General features: G+C 44.2%; 1 protein-coding gene across 1 annotated transcript in view; it reads right to left on the reverse strand.

Moving 5' to 3' along the window:
• Positions 1-5,367: 5,367 nt before the first annotated feature.
• HERC1 (HECT and RLD domain containing E3 ubiquitin protein ligase family member 1) overlaps positions 5,368-23,034 on the reverse strand; it is a gene marked incomplete at both ends in the record, with an annotated part of 154,163 nt that continues 136,496 nt past the window's right edge. The window contains 11 exons of the mRNA XM_084240899.1: positions 5,368-5,553; positions 8,067-8,372; positions 11,362-11,514; positions 12,023-12,275; positions 13,640-13,716; positions 14,598-14,763; positions 15,053-15,222; positions 16,913-17,082; positions 18,892-19,030; positions 20,607-20,776; positions 22,835-22,937. Of these exons, the coding sequence (XP_084097025.1) occupies positions 5,368-5,553; positions 8,067-8,372; positions 11,362-11,514; positions 12,023-12,275; positions 13,640-13,716; positions 14,598-14,763; positions 15,053-15,222; positions 16,913-17,082; positions 18,892-19,030; positions 20,607-20,776; positions 22,835-22,937 (1,893 nt within the window). The remainder of the gene's footprint in view (positions 5,554-8,066; positions 8,373-11,361; positions 11,515-12,022; positions 12,276-13,639; positions 13,717-14,597; positions 14,764-15,052; positions 15,223-16,912; positions 17,083-18,891; positions 19,031-20,606; positions 20,777-22,834; positions 22,938-23,034) is intronic.

A 23,034-nucleotide genomic window follows, 5' to 3' on the forward strand; every position in this document is an offset into this window, starting at 1 on the left:
ACCCGGGGCGCGGGGCCGAGAAAGCCGCCGAGCCGGGCCCGGGCCCCCCGACTCCGCTCTCCCCGCGCAGAGGCGGCCGCGCGCGCCTGCTGGCCTGACCCTTACATCCACCACAGTGGCCCTTGTTTTCTACCGCTTTCATGTAAAAGAAACCCAAAGTAAAGATTTAAGAGTAAAAGCCGCCCTGCTTAAGTCCGTTGATAATAAAGCGATGTGAACGTGAAGAGTTTCACCTACCGCATTTGCGGACATGGCTCACGCCTGGGCTCAGGCTCCGTCACGTCAGCCACCACAGTCGAGGCGCCCGGCCGCCCAGCAGCCTCCCGGCCGGCGCGGACGCGGGGCAGCCTGGGCAAGGGGCGGCAGAAGCCCTGCGGGCGGTGGGCTCGGCGGGCGCCCCGGCCCCGCCCATCACAGCTGTGGCCCTTATCCCACCTGGCCAGGTGTTTCTTCTCTGTGAAAGGGAATCTTGATCCTTCCTCACGGGCTCCTCCATTCATTGCCCAAATATTGGGGGGAGGGGGAGGGGCAGGGAACAGCAAGGAAAAAGAGACAAATTCTGTTCCAGTGGGGAAGAGTAAGTAGTTGGTATTTCAGAAGGTGATTAAGACTAGGGGCTATCTGGGAACTGCAGGAAGTGGGAGGGGGAGAGGGTAAAAATTTAAAAGGAGTTGACCAAGGTGAGGGTTATTAAGGCCACATTTGAGCCATGAAACGTGGGAGGGAGCCAAGCAGCATCTGGGAAGTAACTATCAGAGGTGGAGGGAAACTGCCATTGCCAAGACCCAGATTAGGAGCATGGCTGGTGTGCCAAGGGAACCGCCAGGTCTGTGTAGCTGGAGCAGAGTCTGGAGGAAAGGTGAGCAGGTGAGGAAATTTGCGAAATACAAGATGGGGAAGGCCACAGAGGCCTCATAGGTCCTGAGGATGAAAGGAGAGTCTTAGGTCCCCAGCAGGACGCAGGGACCAGGGGCCCAGAAATTTCTCCAAGCAGTGGAGGCAAGCAGCTCTCCACCAGGCCCCAAACCGCTCACACATCTTCCACTTTCCTTGCCGAGAACAACTGTCTACCAGACTGTCACTTCATTTGAGCAGGCCGTCAGCCTGGCCAGTGGGCCTTCACAGGTGCTCTCAATGCGGCTCATTCTTTCGGAACCACAATGAATGAGCACACTGCCCAGGATCCACGGGGACTGCCAAAGGCCTGAGTTGCTGCCCCTAGGCCCCTAGTTGGACCACGGTGTAGTTCAGAAATGCGGTAACCTCCAATCCAGCATAGTCCCCCACTAAATCCTATGCAGGGAGAGTCAGCCCCCCTCAGGCCACAGCTGCAGTGAAATGGGAGAGCCTGTCTGGTAGCCCAGGAATGCTGGCTTCCTCTGGGTGATTTCGCATTGCTCTCCACTCTGGAAAGGCCTTTGAGGACTTAATTTTTCTCTCACTACTGCAAACAACTTTGAAAGAAAGCTCAGGCTTCCAGGGAGTTAAATGTTTGTCTCAAACAGCACCACTTAAACCCCAGGGCTTTGCTTTCATCATCTCCCCAAAACCCGTGATTCCCAGCAGGTGCTGTTTGCCCTTAGTTGGCAGTTTAGTCTGAGGAACAATCCTTGCGTCTGGTTCCTCTGGTTCGCTAACACAGGGCCAGGTTAGCCCTGGGCATACATTCCTCAGCTGTCTTATCTGAGTTTTGGGAGGGTTAGGGTAAGGATTATGAGAGAGTATTTGTAAATCACGGGTCACAGCAAGTCCAGCTCAAGTAGGGTGATCTGCAGGCCTCTCAGGAGGCCCTTCCCCCCATGGGAGGCATTTTATGAGAGCCATGACCAGAGTTGTTTCTAGGGCTCTAATTTAGTGCCCCTGCCCCCTAGAGCAGAGCTCTGAGGTCCCTGAGTCAAAGCCCATCCGAAGAACAGAGGGAACAGCTTTCCGTTCTGCCATCTGACAGCCACCCTGCACCTGAGAGAACACAGTACCCGCTAAATTTAAAAACAATTTATAAGTTCTCTCAGATTTGCATAGAACAAGGGGTACTGCAGGCTTCATTAAACCACCAACTCATTCATCTTGAAAATTATTGGTTATTGGCCACCGGCGGGGGCAGGGCAGGCGTTACCTAAGGACTCACCCTAGTTAGAAGATAAGCAGCTGGGATGCAGGGAGTTCTTGAGCTCGCTCAGCTCTGCAACCATACTGACGACAAATTATGACTCTCTGAGCCTTAGTTTCTTTACCTGTAATCTGTGACACTGTAATGAGATTGTGTCTAAATGTGCAGTGCGGCCTGGCAGGGACCCATAAGGCCCAGGCGCTGGGAAAAGCAAATTGTGTCTCTATAAGGAGGGGGTCCAGGGACATTTGATGGAGGATAGAGCCTTTGAGCCAATTCTATACGACTGAGCCCAGCTCCCACAGGTTCCCACTGTGGGGCAGGTGTCCTCAGCACAGGCAACCCAGAGAATGTGCAGGGCAAAGACGGGACAAACCACGTTGGTGGAAGCCTGATCTGTTGCACAGCCACATAGAAGGGCGTGAGGCTATCTGGGCAGCAAAGCCTCTACTGGAACAGACCACAGACTGCCCAGCTCCTGGAATGTAAATTCTTTTCCATCTCAGTTTTGTCCAAGAAAGCCAATGGCCATGTAGAGGGAACACTAGAGCGAGGGTGCAAAACCTCAGCTCTGGGGCAGGGCCCTGGGCTGGTCAGCACAGGAACTGTTGGGGGGAAAAGGATGTCCCAAAGCTAATTCCATATAGGCTTTGTGGACTCCACCCCCACCCCAGTTTAAAGCGCGCGGGTGAGGACCCACAGCCAGGAACCCGTTTAATATCGGGGTTGCTCTATAACAGAACCTCCTTCCCTGCAGAGCCCGGGGCGGGCATGTGCTTACTAGAACAGGGGTTCCTGACTGCTCCCTGCTGGGGGGAGGTGCTTCTCTGAAGCTTGTCTTGCAGGGACACATTGGCTGTTTTTTGCACGAGCTGATTGTTTGGAAGTTAACAACTGAGATCCTTGCCTCACCACTGGCAGCTCACAGAGTCAGGCCTATAGCTCCAGCCTGGGTGTACCTGTAATTCAGTGCTTTCCTTTCCTGATCTTGGATTCTTGGTATGCAAAAGAAAAGAGCACTTAACCCCTTAGGGCTGGGATTCCTCCAGTTCTAGGATTCAATGCTTGAGACTCTTAGGCATTGAAGTGAACAATGCCTGAGTTCACTTAGGGCTACTTGGGACTGCATAAAAGCTACTGTTAAGTATTTATTAACCCAATGAGTTCAGAAAACCAAAAAACCTGCCTTCACCTCCACAGGGGCTGACAGTGAACCAAGAAAAATACACACCTGCACTGGTTCATTTCAGTTCCTCAGATCAGGGACTTGCACCTCTCCCATTCACAATTTCCAAGTCAAGAGAATGAAGAAATATGTCAGGTTCAGCAAAGAAACAGCTTCTGTTATAAAACCCAGCCAACCATCTGTGTAGCTTCTCCTTGCAGGCCAGACCCCTTAGGAAGCTGTGCATGAGGCTGGGCAAAGAGTAAAGGGATGACCTGGACTCAGAGTATGAATCTGGTGGGGGCACCCTTTTCCCACACCCCCACCTTGCAAAGCAAATGGTGGCAGCAGAGGCCGGAGACTCACCAAGATTATAGTGTTATTTTGACTTAAAACAATCTCTGAGACTACAGACCTATCCTTCAGACCAGCACATTCAGTAAGAGGGGAGAGCCACTTTTATCTAGGAACCAGCCCAGAAGGCCTTAAAAGATCCCTCCTTCCAGCTTTTTCTGGGATCTCAGCAGCACACAGGGGTCTCTGTTCAAGAGAAGTTCCCTCTTGACCAGAGAGTCCCTTACAACCACCAGATCACATGATCCAACCCAGAGCCCTTTGCCACTGCCACTGACTGAGTACTATGCTAAAGGCATGTCTTTGCCCAGAACCCCGTGGGGTTTGCCAGAGCTATGGCCTCTGAAACCCAATTCCAACTGAAGCCTCTTTTAGATAAAACTAAAATATTATCATTTTAAATATCATTAGGCATGATACTGCTCACTGGGAAAGATATATGTACCATACTATCTTAGCCAACAAAATCACATTTTTCTACCAATTTAAAAACACATGTCTTCCACTTCCCTTGTGGAAAACAACTGTCCACAAGGCTTTCTCTGGCACCTCATTTGAGCAGAGCGACAAACAATGACCTTCACAGGCCAGTGAGAGTCTTCACAGATGCTCTCAAGGTGGCCATTTCTCCCAGAACCACAACAAATGATCACATCACCTGGAGTCCACTAGGGCTAGATTCAAACACCTAGAGTGTAGCCCCTTCCCCAACCCCTGCACAATGCCCCTCAATCCATCATTCAAACCTATGCAAGTTACTCATCAGTTTTCATATTTGTATTAATTCATGAGATTCACTCATTCATCTGCATGACCATCATTCATTGTAGGTTCAGTGCCCACCAGTAATAGCTGTCTTTTCTGTACACGTTCCATTTGGCCATCCTTCCCCGAAGAGACCATAAACTTGTAAACTCCCTTGCTCTTTAACCCATCACTTGTTCTTCACAGACAGGGTCAGAACTGCAGCTTCCTCCCTGCCTCAGAGTAGGGCTGTTCAAGAAAGGCTCTGATTAGCATGTTACACTGCAGTTCAGCCACAGAGGAGGAACAAGGGCGATGCCAAGAGGAAGGGCCAAGAGGCTGAGGCCAGGGTCCTGCAGTGAGGGAGTCAGTGTCACCCGAGACGACAGAGCAAATGAAAATAGGGGTGTCCATCCCCAGGTACTGCAATATCCACATGGCCCTCTGCTTTGTATTTCCAAGCAAAGCTCCCTCTCTGTGTGAAGGACAGTTTCTGATGGGTCAAAAAGTCATCAGAGTGAGACTAGCCTAAATATGCTCTCAGTCACACTCTGGTTCCCGAATCAGCTTTATTTCTCTGCATAAGGAACCCTGCACAGGCAATTCAAATTAAAACAAAATAAATATATGAATATTCATGTAAAACTGTCCTTTCTAATGAACAATTATACACAATGTACAATTCCATGTTCACTGGGTGGGTTTACAAAAATGTACCATTCCCAACTAAAAATGCACCAAAAATGGTTCCATGCAAACTTATCAAAAGTGACCAAAAATATGGAAGGAAAAACCTGACTGAGAGCACTTTGTCTTTTTTTTTTTTGTACAATCACAGAAAAATAAAAACATCTAATTCCTTTGTTACATTTAAAGTAACTAAGTGTGGCCACTGTTTATAATATCAGTTTATGCTTCTAAAACATCTATGTAGTTACCATAAAAGTATATCAACATTAAATTGGAACTGAACATTATCGAAAAAAGGGAGTGGTCAGTAGTCGGTGTCGGAGCCCTCGGCATTGTCCACGTTTCTTGAGAGCATGTAGTTGTCCATGTCGATTGAGCGGCAGTTGTTGATGGCATAGCGCAGGCGCTCAGCCATGACCAGCTGGCTGGAGTAGGGGGGCAACCGCAGCTGGAAGAAGCAGGTCTGTGAGGTAGGCAGACTGTCATAAGGCTGTGGAGAGAGACCAAGAGTTGTGACTGCAGGCATCAGGGGTCGGGGCTGCCCATTCCCACCGCCCATGTCAGGAAAGCGCCTCTGGCTGCCTTCCAGCTGGCTCTGTGGTCAGGCCTGCATGAGCGTGGCATGTAGCAAGAGTGTGGGCTCTGGTGTCCCATGATCATCAAGGCTTTTGATGAAGAGGTTCCCCCCTTTCTTCACCTCTTCCACTGTGCTCACATGTAAAGTGAGAACAAGCCCTGACCAGCAAACTACTTGGAGAGAACATACTTTGCACAATGCCTGCCACAGAGTTAACAGTATAATGGAGTTAGTTCCTTTCACCAAGAGTATAAAAACTTGAAGATGCTGCAGGGATCCTATGGAGCCGGTGAAATGGAAAGAACAATTGTGAGGAGCTGTCACACTCCTCCCACCACTGTCCTAACGTGCTCTGGAATCCCAGACCTGCCTGGCTCTTAGCACACCACTCAGATGAGGGAGGAGCAGTTAATTCTAATCCAGCCATTTAACTGACAGTTGATACAGTCATTTAAAATTATAATTATTATGACTGACAGAAAAGTGACCAGGGTAAAAAGCAGAATACAAAATGCTAACATACTTCATGCAGAAATATGTATGCCTAAGGCAAAACTGGGAGGAATAAAATGTAAAAGTGGCTACTATTAGAGAGAGAGGATTATACCTGTTCATGGTGCAAACAGAACCATTTTCCAAACTATTGGTCAATATAGTAATGACATTATACTGTTTTCATGAATTAAAAAAAAATAGCTTTAAGAGAAAGAACCTGCCCTGTCTTTCTTGCTCAGCTTTCTGGAAGCTGGCATTCCTCTTTCTCGAAGTGGTACAGCTAAGGTGAGAAGACGGAGGGCTCAGAGGCCTAACTGTGCCAAAGCCAGTGGGACACATAGCTTGAATGCAGAACAAACCGAACCAGCAAAACACTGAAAAGGAATGTCAACAGGTGGCTCTGATTTGCAAACTGGAGAAACAGTCTAAAAGTCACAAGGGAAAGACCCACAGTGGCCAGTTTTCGATGAAAAGCCCCAGGCAGGGGATTAGTGGTGGATTAACTCCTGGATGGCAGGGGTAGTCCAGGACAAATAGAAGGCAAGGATTTTTTCCAGAGCTGAATAGAAGCAAATCATTTCCTCCTGTCCAACTCTCTCTGAAGCAACAAAACAGATTTACTACTTATAGTTTCGGGCAAGTCATGTAGAAAATTTATGGAAAGGCTCTTTTCATAGCCTTCCTGTGCAAAGCCTCTCCAGCAAGCTGAGTCTAGGAGTGGAGCCCAGGCAGGCAGCCTCAGGATGCAGTGGGGGAGGGACAACTCGGCTATAGCAACCTTCAGGGGTAGTTTCTGGAAAAACACCAGAAAGGCAGATGCTGAAGCTGGCAGGACAGGCTCTCACATGAGGAGGTCCTACTTTCTTTACTGTTTCCTGAATCAATGCCCAGCTCATGGGGGGGTGTACCAAGGAGGGAACTCAGGCACTTCTAACTTAATGCTGGATTTAAGGGGTGTACCAAGTGTCCAGAAGGTGGGCGGAGGAAGGCTAAGTCTGCCCTCAGGAATGGTCAATGGGCTCAGAGAAGCATCCAGGAGGGCTTCTTGGAGATGATATTGGTGTTAAGCTTCAAGGATGAGTAAGTACTTGCCAGACACTATTGGAAAGGGATGTGAAGAACTTACTGAAGCAGAGGCAACAAGGCACAGCAGTTTAAAACAACACAAAGTATTGGGGAGAAAGGCAAGCAGCCCATGCTGGCCAGAATATAACAAACATTAAGAGATGGTATCAGAAAGTAGGGCAGAGGATAGGTTGTGAGGTGGTAAAGGCCACTAAAGTGGTAGTTATTTATCCTGGAGTCAGTACAGGGTAGGCATGGTCTCCCTGAATGGTCCGGAAGGACAAGGGTGACATAGTCAGATGGGGATGAGAGAGATGACTCTGGCAGCAACCTGCATTTAAGACTCTAAGCCCTTTTATTCCTAAGTCATCTGTCAAAATGGCAGCTGGGCGGGGCTCCTCAGTTGGGGGTCTCTTATCAGACTGCAAGGGAGCTGCACTGCCTGCTCTGTGACTCATACCACACAAGGAACATAGAGCACGCTATCATGTTTTGTGTTTTCAGGTCCTTCCAGAGCATGTTCACCAGTTTACAGTTATACTGTATCTTGGTGAAAACAAACAAGACCATGTACAAGTCACACAATGAAAGGGCACAGGAAATAAGAGAAATAGTCAACATGATGACCACTCTGCCAAGTTTAGCTTCCCATCAGGAAGATACTAGAAGATTCGGTGAAGGTCATGGTGTGTTTTCTGTATTTGTGTAGGACTTGTTTCTAAACAAGTTTTTCTGCTTGATGTTTTCAATAATCTGGAAATTCCAGGCAATTCTAAGAATTGACAGGTCTGATGGAGGTTTATTTGGTTTTCCCAAGGAAGCAGTAAGGGCAAACACTGCCAAGGAAGGAAAGAAAGCTTACTTACCCTATCAACCTTCATGATTTGAAATCTCTGAGAAATGTCAGCAGTGTTGGCTGGCAGTCGAGATCTTCCAGACACAAACCTCATGAAGAGCACGCGCTCCTCATTGGAGAACTCCTCCAGGGTGTGCCAGAACCACTGGATGAGCTGATGCTGTTCATCCACCTCCCGGTACCGCACCACTTTCTTCAAGACTTCTACAGAGATCTCTGGCATGCCACACACCATCTGCTCCAGCTGTTTGGCTGTGAGGAGGGACAGCAGCGGCACCGGGACGATCCATGACATCCCTTCTCGGACAGCAGCCACCTGCTCCGAGGAGAGTGGTTCATTCAGTGTGTGTGTACCCTGAGCACCACTACAGACCAAATGGGGCTGAGCAGCTCTCGTCTGTTCATGTGCTCCCAGACTCCTGACCTGTCTCTCTACACACGAATGCCCATGCACATGGTCCACCCTCCTTGCCTCTGACCCTTCGCTAGAGCTGCTGCTTCCCATTTGTGGGACTGGTCTTCCTGCTGGCCCAGCTCAGCCAGTTCAGGAGCCCAGTGCAGACCTGCCTCCCGCACCCACATTCCCAATTACACCTGGCTGCACGTCTGAGCCTGCCAAGCTGGGGCTTTGGTCTCCTCATCAAGGAAAGAAGCTCATGGAAGACGCGTCTAGCTGCTACTGTTTTTGTATTTCACATTTTTCTTTTGGAAACAATTAAATCCTTTTTTTGTAAAAATTATTCATGTTCATTGTAAAAAAAAAAAAAAAAATTAGAAGAACACAGAGAAGAAGAGAGCGCAAGGGGAAGGGCTCTGTAGGAAACAGCAGGCAGGACGAGAAGTGCCGAATCCCAGCCCCACCACTTCATTTACTTTCCTCATCTTAAAACTGAGGAAGATAATCGTTGTTCACATGGCTGTGATGAGCATTTTAAATGACTACATCAGGCCCTACGTGAGTGGACAGGTATCTGCTGCTGTTCTCTTAGCACAGCGCTGACAGCAGGAGAGTTGAGGAGTGCCGTGGGGGCGGGGGGAGGGGCTGCCCACACAATCTGTTAAAAAGACTCCTCCAGGGCCTCCCTGGTGGTGCAGTGGGTTGAGCTCAGCGTTGTGAAGCTGTCCCCAGCCTGTACAGTGTGGGTTTGACCCCCGCTGGCTGTGGAGATACCCATATGGCGAGCAGACCTCTCCTGTCTCACCTGCTGCTCCCCTAAGCAGTGTATTTCAGTCAGTCTGCCTGTTCTGTTCCCCACTCTGTCTCTGGTGAATCCTCTCACCCTCCTGCACATCTGGCCTGTGCCCTGGTTCTTGTATAAATAAATAAATCTTTAAAAAAAACCCAACTCCTCCAGATGGTACAGTGGTGCATGCCCTACACACAGACTCCTCACTCTTCGGGGCTTGTTTTACAAGTACTTCTTCACTCCTTACCAGCGCAAAACCATGTGATTTCAAAAGAAACATCAGCACAACAGTCACACTCTGGGGAAGGCTTTGGGGTTATGACCAGTACAATGTTGTCAGGCCCAGGGCTAACAAATAGGATTGGCAGAAGGGGCAGTGTCTACCGATATTAAAGGGCATACCCCCCCAGTCAAAGTCTGTCCCCAAAGTAGTGTTATGCCTAGTAGAATACAACCAAAAGGAAAAAATGAGACTGAGGTCTGAGGCTGTCTGCCTGGGTGGATGGGGCTGGTGGGCGGTGGTTGGGGGGTGGAGAGGGTGGTCAACTAGGGACAGCTTTGGGAAGAACACTGGGTTCCAGAGACAAGGAAGAAGTAAAAGTCAGAAGGCCTCACTATGTAGAAAGGAACAAAGGCAGAGCAGAGCACAGCTAATGGAGATGGGAGGGTCATCCCACCCTCAAAGGTAGGGCAACAGAAGAGCCTAAGCTCTGTGGTGAAGGTTGGTCTGGGATCCCGGCTCTTCCTTGCACACATCGCTTCATCTCTCTGGACGCAATGCTTTCTCGTCTGTGAAATGGAGATCTCACTGAGGAATTACAGGAAAAGCTGCATATGAGGGTGGCTGTCACCATGCCTGACATGCAGGAAGTGATCAATGCAGTTTTAGTCAGTTATTCACTCTCCAAAGATCGAAAATAGTCATGAGCTAGAGATAAATCCTAGGTCCCAGCTGTTTAAAAAGCACTGCTGACAGGAGAGGCCCTCGCTAAACTAAGGGTTGTAGTTTTCAGATGGGACTTGGCCAAAAGCCTGAGTCAGAAGGAACCAGGAGTGAAGGGTGCAGAATTTAAACACTTCAAATTACAGAACAGCTTTAGAGCCCGTGTGTTCCCAAGAAGACCCAAACATATTCTGCAAATAAAGTATTATTAAAATACTCATTAAGAACAATAGAGCCAAGGCCGGTGGCACAGCGGTTGAGCGCTGGGTTGCGAAGTTACCCGCAGCCTCTGCAGCACCGGTTCGATCCCCTGCCATTGGCGAGGGTCCCACATGGCGCGCAGACCTCTCCTGCCGCCCACTGCTCCCCTCAGCAGTGTACTTCATGAGTTTGCCTGCTCTGCTCCCCGCTCTGGCTCTGGTGAATTCTCTCACCCTCCCGCGCTTCTGACTGTACCCAGTGCTTGTATAAATAGATAAATTAGTTTAAAAAAAAAATAGAGCCAAAACAAACCATTTCTGAACATAATGTTAATGCTTACAAATGTCAACATAGATCAAGGACAACTCAAATAAATGAAAATATATACTTCATTCAATATCTTACAAACTAATTGAAGAAATGTGATCCAAACTCTGTGGCCTCATTTTTAGACTGCAACCTAAAAGTATATGATATTCTGAGGAATTTCTAAGTAACAAAAAGATCTCTACAGGTTATGGAGATGGCTAAAAGCTGGTCTGTGGAGGAGATGCAGTCTCAACTGGGCCTGAAGGACTGCAGCATGAAGGGGGAAGAGGCACTCAGGTGAGACTGCAAGACCAGCCTCAGGGGTTCATTCCTGGGGCCTGACTAAAACTGCTGGAGTGGGACACTGTGCTGGGTAGCAGTAAAAGATACAGACAAATGGACCCAAGGAGGAGTGACATGGCAGGAGGTAAAGGTTGGGTGAGAGTTTGGCCTCAATTCAACCAATGAACAAACCAGAAGTCTGAACTAAGGATACAGAAGACCCAGAGGAATGGTGTGCAAAGTCTCTGAATGGGGACTGAAAAACAGATACAAATCAATCCACACAGTAAATTCACCTGGAAAAATTTGGTAGTAATCAATGAGCTCTCCTTTGGAGACAAATCCTAACATTCATATGCACCTCTCAAAATGTCTCATCTCACCTGTCGGTCCATCTCATGAAGTCGATACTCAATGGCTCTCTCCACATACTCCTTTCTATTGGAAAACGTGAGTGGAATACTATTTCCACCAGGGATTATGGGAACCATTTTGCCATCAGCACTCTGGCCAACAAAAGAATCAAGAGGAATCATCTAAGAATAGAAGAAAAAAGAATTTTTATTACTTGGTAGAAATGATATCAAGTATATTACATTCAAATATAACAAATCAGTAAGACTTTAAAAGACTTTAAACACAAAGACCTTAAAGGATAAAAAGGCAAATAAGACAGATAGGACTGATCAGGCTATTTGATCAGCAGGGAATGTACTGATTTATCTGGCTGTAGTTAAAAACAATGCCAAATCTCTCTGCCCACAAACCAGGTATGATGAGCTCTAGTCACTCCAGAGGCCCCACCTTGGTTCCATCAGTCCTCCACTCTGACATGCAGACTGACTAAAGGGGAAGGAGCAAAAGCTAAATGCTAGAGCAGACTTTACATCTTAGGAACTACTTAAACTGCTGGGGTTGAGCTACAAAGGACAACGACGGGACATGGTGTGAGTGAGCCAGACAGCAAGCAGAAGCCTAAAACTAAGTTTTAAACAGAAAATTTTTAGTCAACACCAGCAGAAAGGCAAACCAGCCAGGATTTACCTCATGGAAACTCTCCTCTGTAATCCCACTGTCTTCAATGTGAAGAATGCTGTTCAGAGTCTGCACGTAGAGCAGATCCACCTCCTCCAGGTCTTCCAGAGTAAGAGGGACGCAGCACAGCTGCTTCCACACCAGAGGGGCCAAGTGGAGGTCCAGAGGCTTCTTTGTGCGAATGGCAACCCCCATTAAAATTCCCAAGAACTTAAACTGCATCAAGTGTTCATCAAGGCAAGCAGAGGGGTTAAAAAGGAACCTGAAAAATTAAAACAAATAATTAAAAAAAAAATTGTTCTCATTTCTATTAGAAGTAGGTTATCCAACAGCTATAGCATTGGTCTAGACCTGCACAGTCCAATAAAGCAGTCATTAGCCACAGGGGGCTACTTATGTTAATTTGATAAAATTAATTATTCAGTTCTTCAGCTACTTTAACCACATTTGGAGTAAACAACAGTCACATGTGGCCTGTGGCTATTGCTTGGTACAGCACAGGAAGCATATTTGGAATTATTTTTAGAAGAACCATAAAAAGCAAGTGAATGGTCTATTAATCCTTAAGCTTCCTGATCCTGGATACTGTATTTCCTAAAAGAATTTCACTTACTAGGCCTCCCTGGTGGTGCAGGAGTTAAAGACAGTGCTATCAAGCTATTGCTGGCCACTGCAGCACAAGTTTGATTCCCGGCCCGCCAGAGAGCTAACCCACATGGCGCAGCAGACCTCTCGTGTCTCTCCTGCTGCTCCCCTCTCTCTCTGGTGAATCCTTTAATCCCCTATCCCCCACACCTCTGGCTTACACCGCAGTTCTTGTATGCATAAAGAAATAAATCTTTAAAAAAAAACAAACAAGAATTTCACTTATCACCTACAAGTCCATGAAGGATCCAAAATTCAAAATTTCGTAAATACTGGGATAAATATAATTGGAAATACTAAGTGCTATGATTTGACAGCATACAAAAGCTTTTAAATGAATTTGGCTACAAAAAAATTCCTGGCGGAGAGACCAAAAGAAGTGAGGTTTCATCATCAAGTCTGAGTTTTCTCTAACCCAATATATTATCATTGAGTTGGTCCCATAATAAATACTAAATTATGATGGAAATGCCTCAATTTCCTTATCTATGAAAAGGGAATAGTAACAAGACATACTCCTTAGGGATATAAATAGGATTCAATGGGATAATCCATGTAAAGCACTTTGAATAGTGCTGGCACATAAGAACTCAATAAATGTGAGCCTGGGCCTCCCTGGTGGCACAGGGGTTAAAGTCTCAGCACTATCAAGCTATCACCAGTCACTGCAGCATGAGTTTGTTTCCCCTCCAGGGAGCTGACCCACAAGTCACGGCAGGCCTCGTCTATCTGGCCTGATGCTCCCTTCAGCAGTATATCTCAGTCAATCTGCCTGTTCTGCTACCACTGTTTCTGGTGAATCCTCTTACCACCCCCCTCCCTTTCACCCCACTCCTGCACCTCTGGCCTACATCTCAGCTCTTGCATGCATAAATAAATAAAGTAAGTCTTTAAATCATCAATCAATCAATACATGTGAGCTACCATCATTGCCCTCATTGTCACTATAAATATTCAATAAACACTTGCTGACTGCCTTACCTGTCTCTATTGTAACCTACTTCTGCACTGGCATTGGGAGAAGGTATGAGAAGGTCAACGATACCAGTTTCAAGTTCCTGGAGAAGAAAGAAAAACAATTTTTGGAGAAATGATAATCAACTGCATCAAGAGAACAAATCAATTATACTAAATGATTACACTGAAGAGAATATATTTAAGTCATTATAATACCATGTGATAACAAGTTACCTTTATAATTATTTTTGCAGTTTTATATTTTTTTTAAATTTTAAAGATTTTATCACAATGAAATATTTCATACACATAAAATGAACATATATGACATATGTAACTAACACGACTACTAAAATTAATATACACATGTGGTTTTAATTTAAAGTGAAATTAGGAAATTTCACTTTAAAATATCCTACATTTTCTACATGAAAAAAATGTAGTATGAAGAACCAACATGAAAAAAGTCAACTGAGGGTAGGAGCTGGTGTACCTGTAAGCAGGGTGTACTGATACTCAAATAGATGCAATAAATGATAGTAAAGCTGTCACTGTATATCTTAAAATAAAAACAGGTCCAAACTCTTGAGACTTGTTATTTTATTCCCTTGGAGCTTGGCAGTTCTACTTTGTTCGACAAACACCAGAATAAATCAGAGCACAAGGGTGGTCCTGTATTTGTCTGTTATGTAAATGTAAATATGTGTCATTGTTGTTTCCTCTGCCAATATTACAGCACAACAGATGGTGAGTCATTGGTAGATGGCTGAGCACTGACATTTAGTCAGCAAGGTATCTCCACAAAGAATTTACAAACCCTTGCTCTCATTCACTTAAACATCATTAACAGAATGATTTTATGTAAGGCTCAAAAATGCTTGCTGCATCTAGAAAAAGATAACAGAATAATCACTGAAGATAGTAAAATGGCCATTATACCACCTGAGTGGATGACTTAGCAGGGGACACTGCATAAATATACCTGGCACATCTCTGTGATTGTGTCATCAAATACTCCTCCAGCGTCATCAGCTCCTTCTCCAACCAGCTTAACTTTCCATGCCCGGGAAGGCAGACGGAGGTCTGATGCATTCAGTTTAACTACTTGTCTTGCTATTTGGACAAAGATGGGCTTACACTTTCGTCCCCTTTAAAAGAAAGGGAAAACAGAATGAAATACAACTCTTATCAACTTCCACAAATCACCACAAAGATTACGTGAGGATATCTTCTGATCAGTGAGCAAACAAGGCCAGGTTAACAATATCCAAACACTGTGAAAGGCCCACCAAAACCACACTAATATAATTACTGTCAATATCTTACTTTACAAATGAGAAGCTAAGGCTCACAGAGGTTAGTTAAAAAATAATGTTCACCTAAAAAAGTGCCAACTACTTAGTGAAAAACACACAAAACACACAGACATATACTAACCTGGTTGATATCCTTTTTACAGTAATTTGAGGCCCATAGTTTTTCCCTTGTACCATGGTTTTTCCTATGGAGCGCACCATCGGGAGAGTGTAGACCCGTGGGGCTAACAAAGGTCGAAGTTGTCCCTGTACAATGCCCCATGTTCCAGCATTATAGTGAGATGTACTGTTCTGTAACAGAAAGTAAGCATATCAGAGGCATATCAATATGGTACAATCTAAAGCTTCAAGAAAAACACTTCTCACTTTTACAACATAATTCTTTTTTGGATGCATTTAAAAAAAATAAACCTGGAGATTAGTAACCACTAGAAATTTTTAAAAATATGTTTCTGACAAAATATGTAATTCCTGTTTTTCAAAACCCGGAAAAGAATACATATACATGCACACAAATCAAACATCCATAATCCTACCATATGGAGATAATCCTATTAACACACCTACTTCCTTCTAATTTCCTTCTGTGTGCACAGTGATCTTTCACATTGTTGAGATTAAACTGTTTATACAATTTTCTGCCACTTTTCTCATTTTATATCATAAACATTCCCCCACTAATTATAAATGGTTTGCTAACACTAGGTTAGTGCTACATCGTATTTTGTTTCCTGGCTGATTATCTATTTCTTTTTTTTGTGGGACCCTCGCTGGTGGCCGGGGAATTAACCGGTGTATCAGATGGCCCCTGACTGCTTACCCAAAGGATTTTTGACTACTAGTTTTACAAAGTGATACACATTTGATTGGCATGTTTACACATTAAACAAACATAGCCAGCTTCCTTTCTTCCTAAATGACTAGATTGTCTCATAGAAACAGTTAAAACAGCCAAACTTACTTTATTTTCTCCACCTACTCTTTTTTTTTTTTTTTTAGCAAGTAACCTTTTTTTTTTTTTTTTTTGAAGATTTATTTTATTTATTTATTTAAACAAGCACTGAGTACAGTCAGAAACGCGGGAGGGTGAGAGAATTCACCAGAACCAGAGCTGGGAACAGAGCAGACAGAAGGACTGAGGCACACTGCTGAGGGGAGCAGCGGGTGGCAGGAGAGGTCTGCGCGCCATGTGGGACCCTCCTCCGGTAGCCGGGGAGCAGCCGGGGATCGAACCGGCGCTGCAGTGGCTGCGGGCAGCTTCGCAACCCAGCGCTCAACCGCTGCGCCACCAGGGAGGCCCTCTCCACCTACTCTTTAACAGGACTCAGAATGCTAATTTTAAAGGAAAAAAGATGTCTCCTAAATGTTTCAGATTCATTTATCTAACAACCTTTACTGTGCTGATAACAATGTTGTGCGCTTAAGTTTTAAAATCATATATTGAAGGGCCTCCCCAGTGGCGCAGCGGTTGAGCTCTGGGTTGCGAAGCTGCCTGCAGCCTCTGCAGCACAGGTTCAATCCCCAGCTGCCGGGCGAGGGTCCCACATGGTGCTCAGACCTCTCCTGCCGCCTGCTGCTCCCCTCAGCAGTGTACTTCTTCGTCAGTCTGCCTGTTCTGCTCTCTACTCTGGCTCTGGTGAATTCTCTCACCCTCCCGCGCTCTGACTGTACCCAGTGCTTGTATAAATCAATCAATCAATCAATCAATCTTAAAAAAAAAAATCATACATTGAATGTTGTAGAAAATACAAAGTCAACAGAGAAGGTCTTAAGATAACTTTGAGTCAAGAGCATGATTACCAGTATCTGGACTATCCCTAAACCCACAAAAAAATAGAAATAAAATAGCTGCCTCTTTGACATCTCTTGGGTGCTGAACGTCAGAAGTATTAGCCATTGAAGACTTTCCCTAAAGCTGAGAGAAAGTCCCTGGGATCTGGTGAACACGTCACAGGCACTACTTCCCAAGTCAGCATGTTACCTGGTTGTTGGGGCTCAGGTTCAGTAATCTCCAGGACGAGTACATGAGGTCAGAGAAGTGGTACAGCAGTCGGAGTCTGGCCCGGGCAGTGTGAATGCTCACCTCCCTCAGTGCCCCATACTGGGGGGGTACCGCATCAGGCAGACCTAGTTGCAGAGGTACTGACACACCTGCCCAGAAAGCAAATGGATACTTATAAAGGAAAATGCATTGCTTTCATTTTCAGTATTTTGAAAAGTTTCGAGCACATAAATTTCAACAATAATGTAACAAATACCCATCTCACCTCTTAAATTCTATATTTTGTTAATTTTGCCTTATCACACAATTATTAATTTATTCATCAGTTGATCTTAATTTTTTGAGGCATCTGTGTTTGTTTTTAAAACATTTTTAAAATTTATCATTATGGAAACTTTTTTTTTTCTCCTTTAATTTCCCATTTAACTATGGGCCTTAACAAATCCCAGTTTAACTTCCTTTTCATATTTCAAAATAACACAGGGTGTTTAACCAGCACCAGACAGACTTTTCTGGAAAATGGAAATAGGCAATGTAGCCGAACCTCTGCCCATACTGAGTAGGGTCTGACCATGACAGAATGATAAGATATGGGTGCATGATTCATAAAGACTTTTTACTACAAGAATAAGAGTTCTGTAGAAGCAAACATTCTAATGAATGTATCCATGGTTATAGTCTTAAAATATGCACAAAGGAGTAAAAACAAAATCCTTGACTTGAGTTCCCTGCAAATAAAGATTATACAGCTCAATTTCCAGAAGTATTTTACTACTATTAATAAAAGCTAACTTTTATCAAGTAATTTTGTGTGTCTGGAATATTGTAAGAGCTTCATGTGAATTGGTTTATGTATTCCCATAGCTCTTTACAACGGGTGCTATTATTACCCTCATTTTACAGAAAAGGAAACTGAGTCTCAAGGTTACTTAAATCATAAGTGGAGGGGCCAGGACTCAATTTAGGCACCATGGTTCCAGAGTTTGAACTTTAACCACCACACTGTATAGCCTCTGTCCTGAAGTGGAAGCCTCTGGAAACTGGTTCCTGAGCACCTGAAATTGACTGCTTATTTTGGGCTTTGTTAGCCAGAGACCATCTTTTGCTTGTTTGGAACCTGATAGCCCTATCGTGCTCTCTAAGAGTATCTAAGAGAAAATCTCTATGTGGAGTCTCTTAAGGACTTGTGTCTAAGAAGTAGAAATGTTAGCAAAAAGGGAAAAAAATATTCAGGGAAGCTCTAGAACCTCAGGCACCAGGAGGTGGTAAAAAAAGAGACTTAAGGGCCTAGAAAACAAACAGCTGCCCAGCTATTTCTTGACCATTAAGATAATGGTCATATTTGTGGGAAACAGAGGATGAGTCCAATTAGGGAGACTACACAATTGGGGATTAAGTACACAAATACACCATTTTTTCCTTAGAATTTTTACAGGTTGATAAGGATTTTATTATAAATTAAAAGCAAGGCAAATAACAAAAAGATAGAAATAGCCCATCAGTCTTGCTCCACACTAAAGTAAAATGGCAAGAATTTTTCTTGCTGTCATGCCAATGCAGAAAACTCATGTTCCAAATGGTGAATGTGGTGGTGGTAGTGAAGAATCTGACAAATGGGCTCAAGGTCTTTTAATCTTTCTTCCTAACATCAGACTTCAGAAAACTGCAACAAAAGCTTTAATCACTTCTTTCATATATATAAAAAAATACTTCATTCTATTCTAAAATAATAAAGCTTTGCTTGCCCAAATGATATTTTCTTTTTGGGGAGGTGCAGAGAGGGGCTGCTTTGTGAAATATTTACAGTGCTGGTAGCACGAAGAGTGCTTCAGTTTTGTGTGGGAATGTATGATGGGTTCAGTATGATGCCTGGATACAGTCTGAAACTGGCAAGCAGACAGTGAAGCTGGGTAGTACTTAAAGAAAAGCTGCAGGCGTATAGATAATTCATCCTTCACCTGGTGCTCTTGGCGGGACAGGTGGTGCTGTCCATGCAGCACTGTGGCAGCGGCCAGCAGAGATCTGACGAACATTTTTCCCTTGCAGAACTGTTACCAGGGTTGGTTCTCGAACGTGGTTGGTGTGGCCTAGACCAAGCTGGGTATAAATTAAAAATAAATAGTCAATTAAAAAGAGGAAGCCAAGATGAAGAAATTTGTCTTAGATGGCATTAGATATAAATATGTTAATATCTGTTATCAAGCAACAATATCAAAATAATGAAAATCTGATTTTCTCTATCAGAATGTTTCACATCTCAGACTATCTCCTAAAAACTAAACTACAACAAATTTAGCACATCTTAGCAACTTAATGACTTATCCACATCCTTGGATTCTATTTCTAGAGAAGGAATGAGTTTTTGGAACGTTAAAAGAAAAAACAAAAACAATGATTTATAGAGTTTTTACTTAATACACATTGACTTCTTGATTTTTAATAACACGAACTGATTGTATAACAATAACTAAACATTTATAAAAACATACACATAAGTAGATTCTCATCTCTATATTTCTGTTTCTAGGGTCTGACTGGGATACCCTACTTCAACATCATCAGGGAGGATCATGCTTAGGTCCTGCCAGGGACTTTCCAAAGGTGTCCTCAACAGTAACTCTTCTTTCATTAAGGAAACATGATGAGCAGCTTCCTCATCTGTTAATACAGTGATAAGGACACCACATGGCCAAACTGAGGCTACTATGAATAATAATGGACCTAGATTTGAGGGTACTGATTCTAGGGGTATCCAGGCCCAAAGAGGATTTATGGAGTATGAAGATGCAGCTCTGCATGTGGGGTTGAAAGCCAAGGTAGTAGCAGACATCTCAGACATCTCCCACCAAAGTCTCTCCCTCCTCCATGATTAGGGTAGGCTGAATGTTAATAACAACTTCTCAAGTCTTCTATGTGCCAGCCACTTATCAATGTGTGTAGACATTCACATATATTGTCAATTCCCCTTAATCACTTTGCTTTGCTGTCAGATTAAAAAAAAATTATTGAGGGGCTTCCCTGGTGGCATAGGGGTTAAGTCTCAGTGACACTGCCATGATGGCCTGGGTTTGGTCCCCGACCAGGCAGCTGACCCATATGGCACAGCAGACCTCTCCTGAATCACCTGCTGCTCCTGTGTATTTCAGTAGTTCTGCTTGTTCTACTCCCCTCTCTGTCTCTGGTGAATCCTCTTACCCCTCACACCTCTGGCCTACACCCCAGCTCTTGTATGCATGAATAAAAATAGATCTTTCAAAAAGTTATTGCAGTAACATTGATTTTAACATATAAGTTTCAGGTGTACAGCATTGTGCTTCAACATGTATAGTATATATACTATATCATAATCACCACCAAAAATCTGTTGCCATCCATTGCCATATAACTGAGTCCCTTTACCCATTTCACCCATGCCAATCCTTTTCTCCTCTGGTTAACATCAATATGTTCTCTGTAACAGATGATTTTTTTAAATCATGGATAATACTTACTTCACCACAATCAAGAGAGAGATATGCATAACTGAATTCAAAGAGTAATCAGTCCTATGGCAAAGTGATATGCTTTGGTGCACTGTGATATTAGGAATTTCCTAGCTTATCCCTTTTCCAAATGAGGAACACTCGGAGACTGCTAGAATTTGAGAGAGTTAACAAGTGAGGTAAATAATTACCTGCCCTTCTGAATTGCTCCCCCAGGCATATACATCTCCGTTTGATGCCAAAGCAAGTGTGTGCTCAGCTCCAACTGCCACGTCTTCGATGATCACTCCAGCCAGGACAGGGATTTGCTGTGGTCGATTATGGTTTCGGGCACGCCCCTCTGGTAAGCCTATCAAACGATCTGAAAAGATGACAATCATTTATAGATGTCATACTATAGTCCTTTTATGTTTTCTAATGAGTCTTAATTTTTATGGTGGAATGGCAAGGACATATATAACTCACTGGCGCAAAAACTATTCTGGTAAGGTATGTTGAGTAGAGTCTGAGTGAATAAAAAGTTTCAAACTGTTTCTTTACAAAATGTCAGTTTCCTCATAAAAATAAGTAAAATTAATCTAATATTAGTAGCTTATTTCAAACCAAAAGCCACCTCCAGTATCCTAATATTTGAGGGAACTGGTACCAAGTCCCTAAAAAATTTTTTTGAAAGATTTATTTATTTATACAAGAACTGGGGTACAAGCCAGAGGCACAGGGAGGGTGAGAGAATTCACCAGAGGCAGAGATACTGAAACACACTGCTGAGGGGAGCAGCGGGCGAGACAGGAGAGGTCGGCCACGCCATGTGGGTTTCTCCCTGGTCAGCCGGGAATTGAACCCATGCTGCAGAGGCTGCGGACAGCTTCACAGCGCTGTGCTCAACTCGCTGCACCACTGGGGAGGCCCTAAAATTCTTACATTCTAAGAAAAGATGTCATTCAACCTATCGTTTTTTTTTTTTTTAAGATTTTATTTATTTATGTGTACAAGAACTGGGGTACAGGCCAGAGGTGTGGTAGGTGAGAGGATTCACCAGATACAGAGCGGGGAACTGAACAGGCAGATAGACTGAAGTATACTGCTGAGGGGAGCAGCAGGCAAGTCAGGAGAAGTCTGCTGCGCCATGTGGGTAGCTCCCTGGCTGGCTGTGGATCAAACTAGCGCTGCAGAGGCGATGGACAGCTTCACAGTGCTGTGCTTAACAAACCCTTGCGCTACCAGGGAGGCCCCATTCAACCTATCTTATCCTCAAATTTCCAATCAACCTATCCCTGTACCTTTGCTGTCAAGCTTTTAGAAAGTATAGCTCCTGTTGTTCTATGTCCTCTAGGCCTGTTTGGCTTGGGCGCCTTCTACAAACTAACATCTACTCTCACCACTTCACTGAACTGTACATCTTCAAAGTCATGAATAGATCCCAACTGTCTAGTGTAGCAGTCTTTTAAACAGGCTCCAGCATACAGAGCTCCACAGAGCTTGACAACATAGCCTCATCTTCTCCTACCCCTCAGAGACGCTGCACTATCCTGGTCCACTGGCTACCTCTCTCTCTACTCTTTTCAAAGTTAACTCTTCCAAGTTCTCATCCTCATTCTGTGCTCACCTCACATTCCTAGAGTTATAGACTTTCTTTTCCCACTCTAAACTCTCTCCCTGGGTTTCTCAGAGCCTATTGCAAACCTACATCTTCATCAACCAATCTCTCTGTAACTTAACCTACAAATCCCCAATAACTTGTAGGACACATCTTTATACATATATCTAGAGTATATAGCATCAATTCAATATGGCTAAAACTAAGGTCTTTGTTCTCCCCAAGACCTTTCCTTAGTAATGGCATCAATGTTCTTCCAAGATTACAAACTATTAGAAACTTGACTCATGGCTTAATTCTTATCAAACGTACAGCGCCCCTCTCTCTTGCCACTACTACTTGCCAAGAAGTTCCATGAAGAAGGTGAATATGTTACCCAAAATCCCTACTATGAATATTTGGGTCATGAACCTACTCATGATTTTGAAACTTGAATATCTACGAATTTCTGAGACCTAAAACTGCGGTCCCTGGAAGGGATGGGAGTGATGCAGAATCCAGAGGAGCTCTGCTGGTTAAGGCAATGCTTGTGACAACATGGTGGAGGCAGCAGAGAGAAGGAGAAGAGCTTTGGCTGGGAATTTTCTAGTAAGGGAGAAGGCACTGGCATGAGGGATGATTTATGAGGAGAAAAGTTTGTCTTTATGACAAACTTCATGGAAGAGGAGCAGAAAAACAGCTAATGAATGAAAGTCATAGTGGCCATTCATCACCCAGAACAAAAAAAAAAAAAGGACTCAACTCAGAGCATCTCGGAAAGCAAATGTTTCTATAGTACATGTATAGACAAAACAAGCAACATAATGACCAAAAGTTCCTTACCTTGACCAAATGTATACACATGGCCATCTTTGGTCAATGCAACAGAAAATTGAGTTCCACAAGCAACCTTTTTTATTCCAATTCCACAAAGGACATCAACTTTCTATAAAATCAAAGTATAAGGCACACACTTTAAAAAAGGGAAAATAAAACATTCTTGCATTTGTCTACTATATATATTAACTCAAGGATTCTTCTAA

This window comes from Talpa europaea (assembly GCF_964194135.1).
Source record: "Talpa europaea genome assembly, chromosome: 8".
Taxonomy (NCBI): Eukaryota; Metazoa; Chordata; class Mammalia; order Eulipotyphla; family Talpidae; genus Talpa; species Talpa europaea.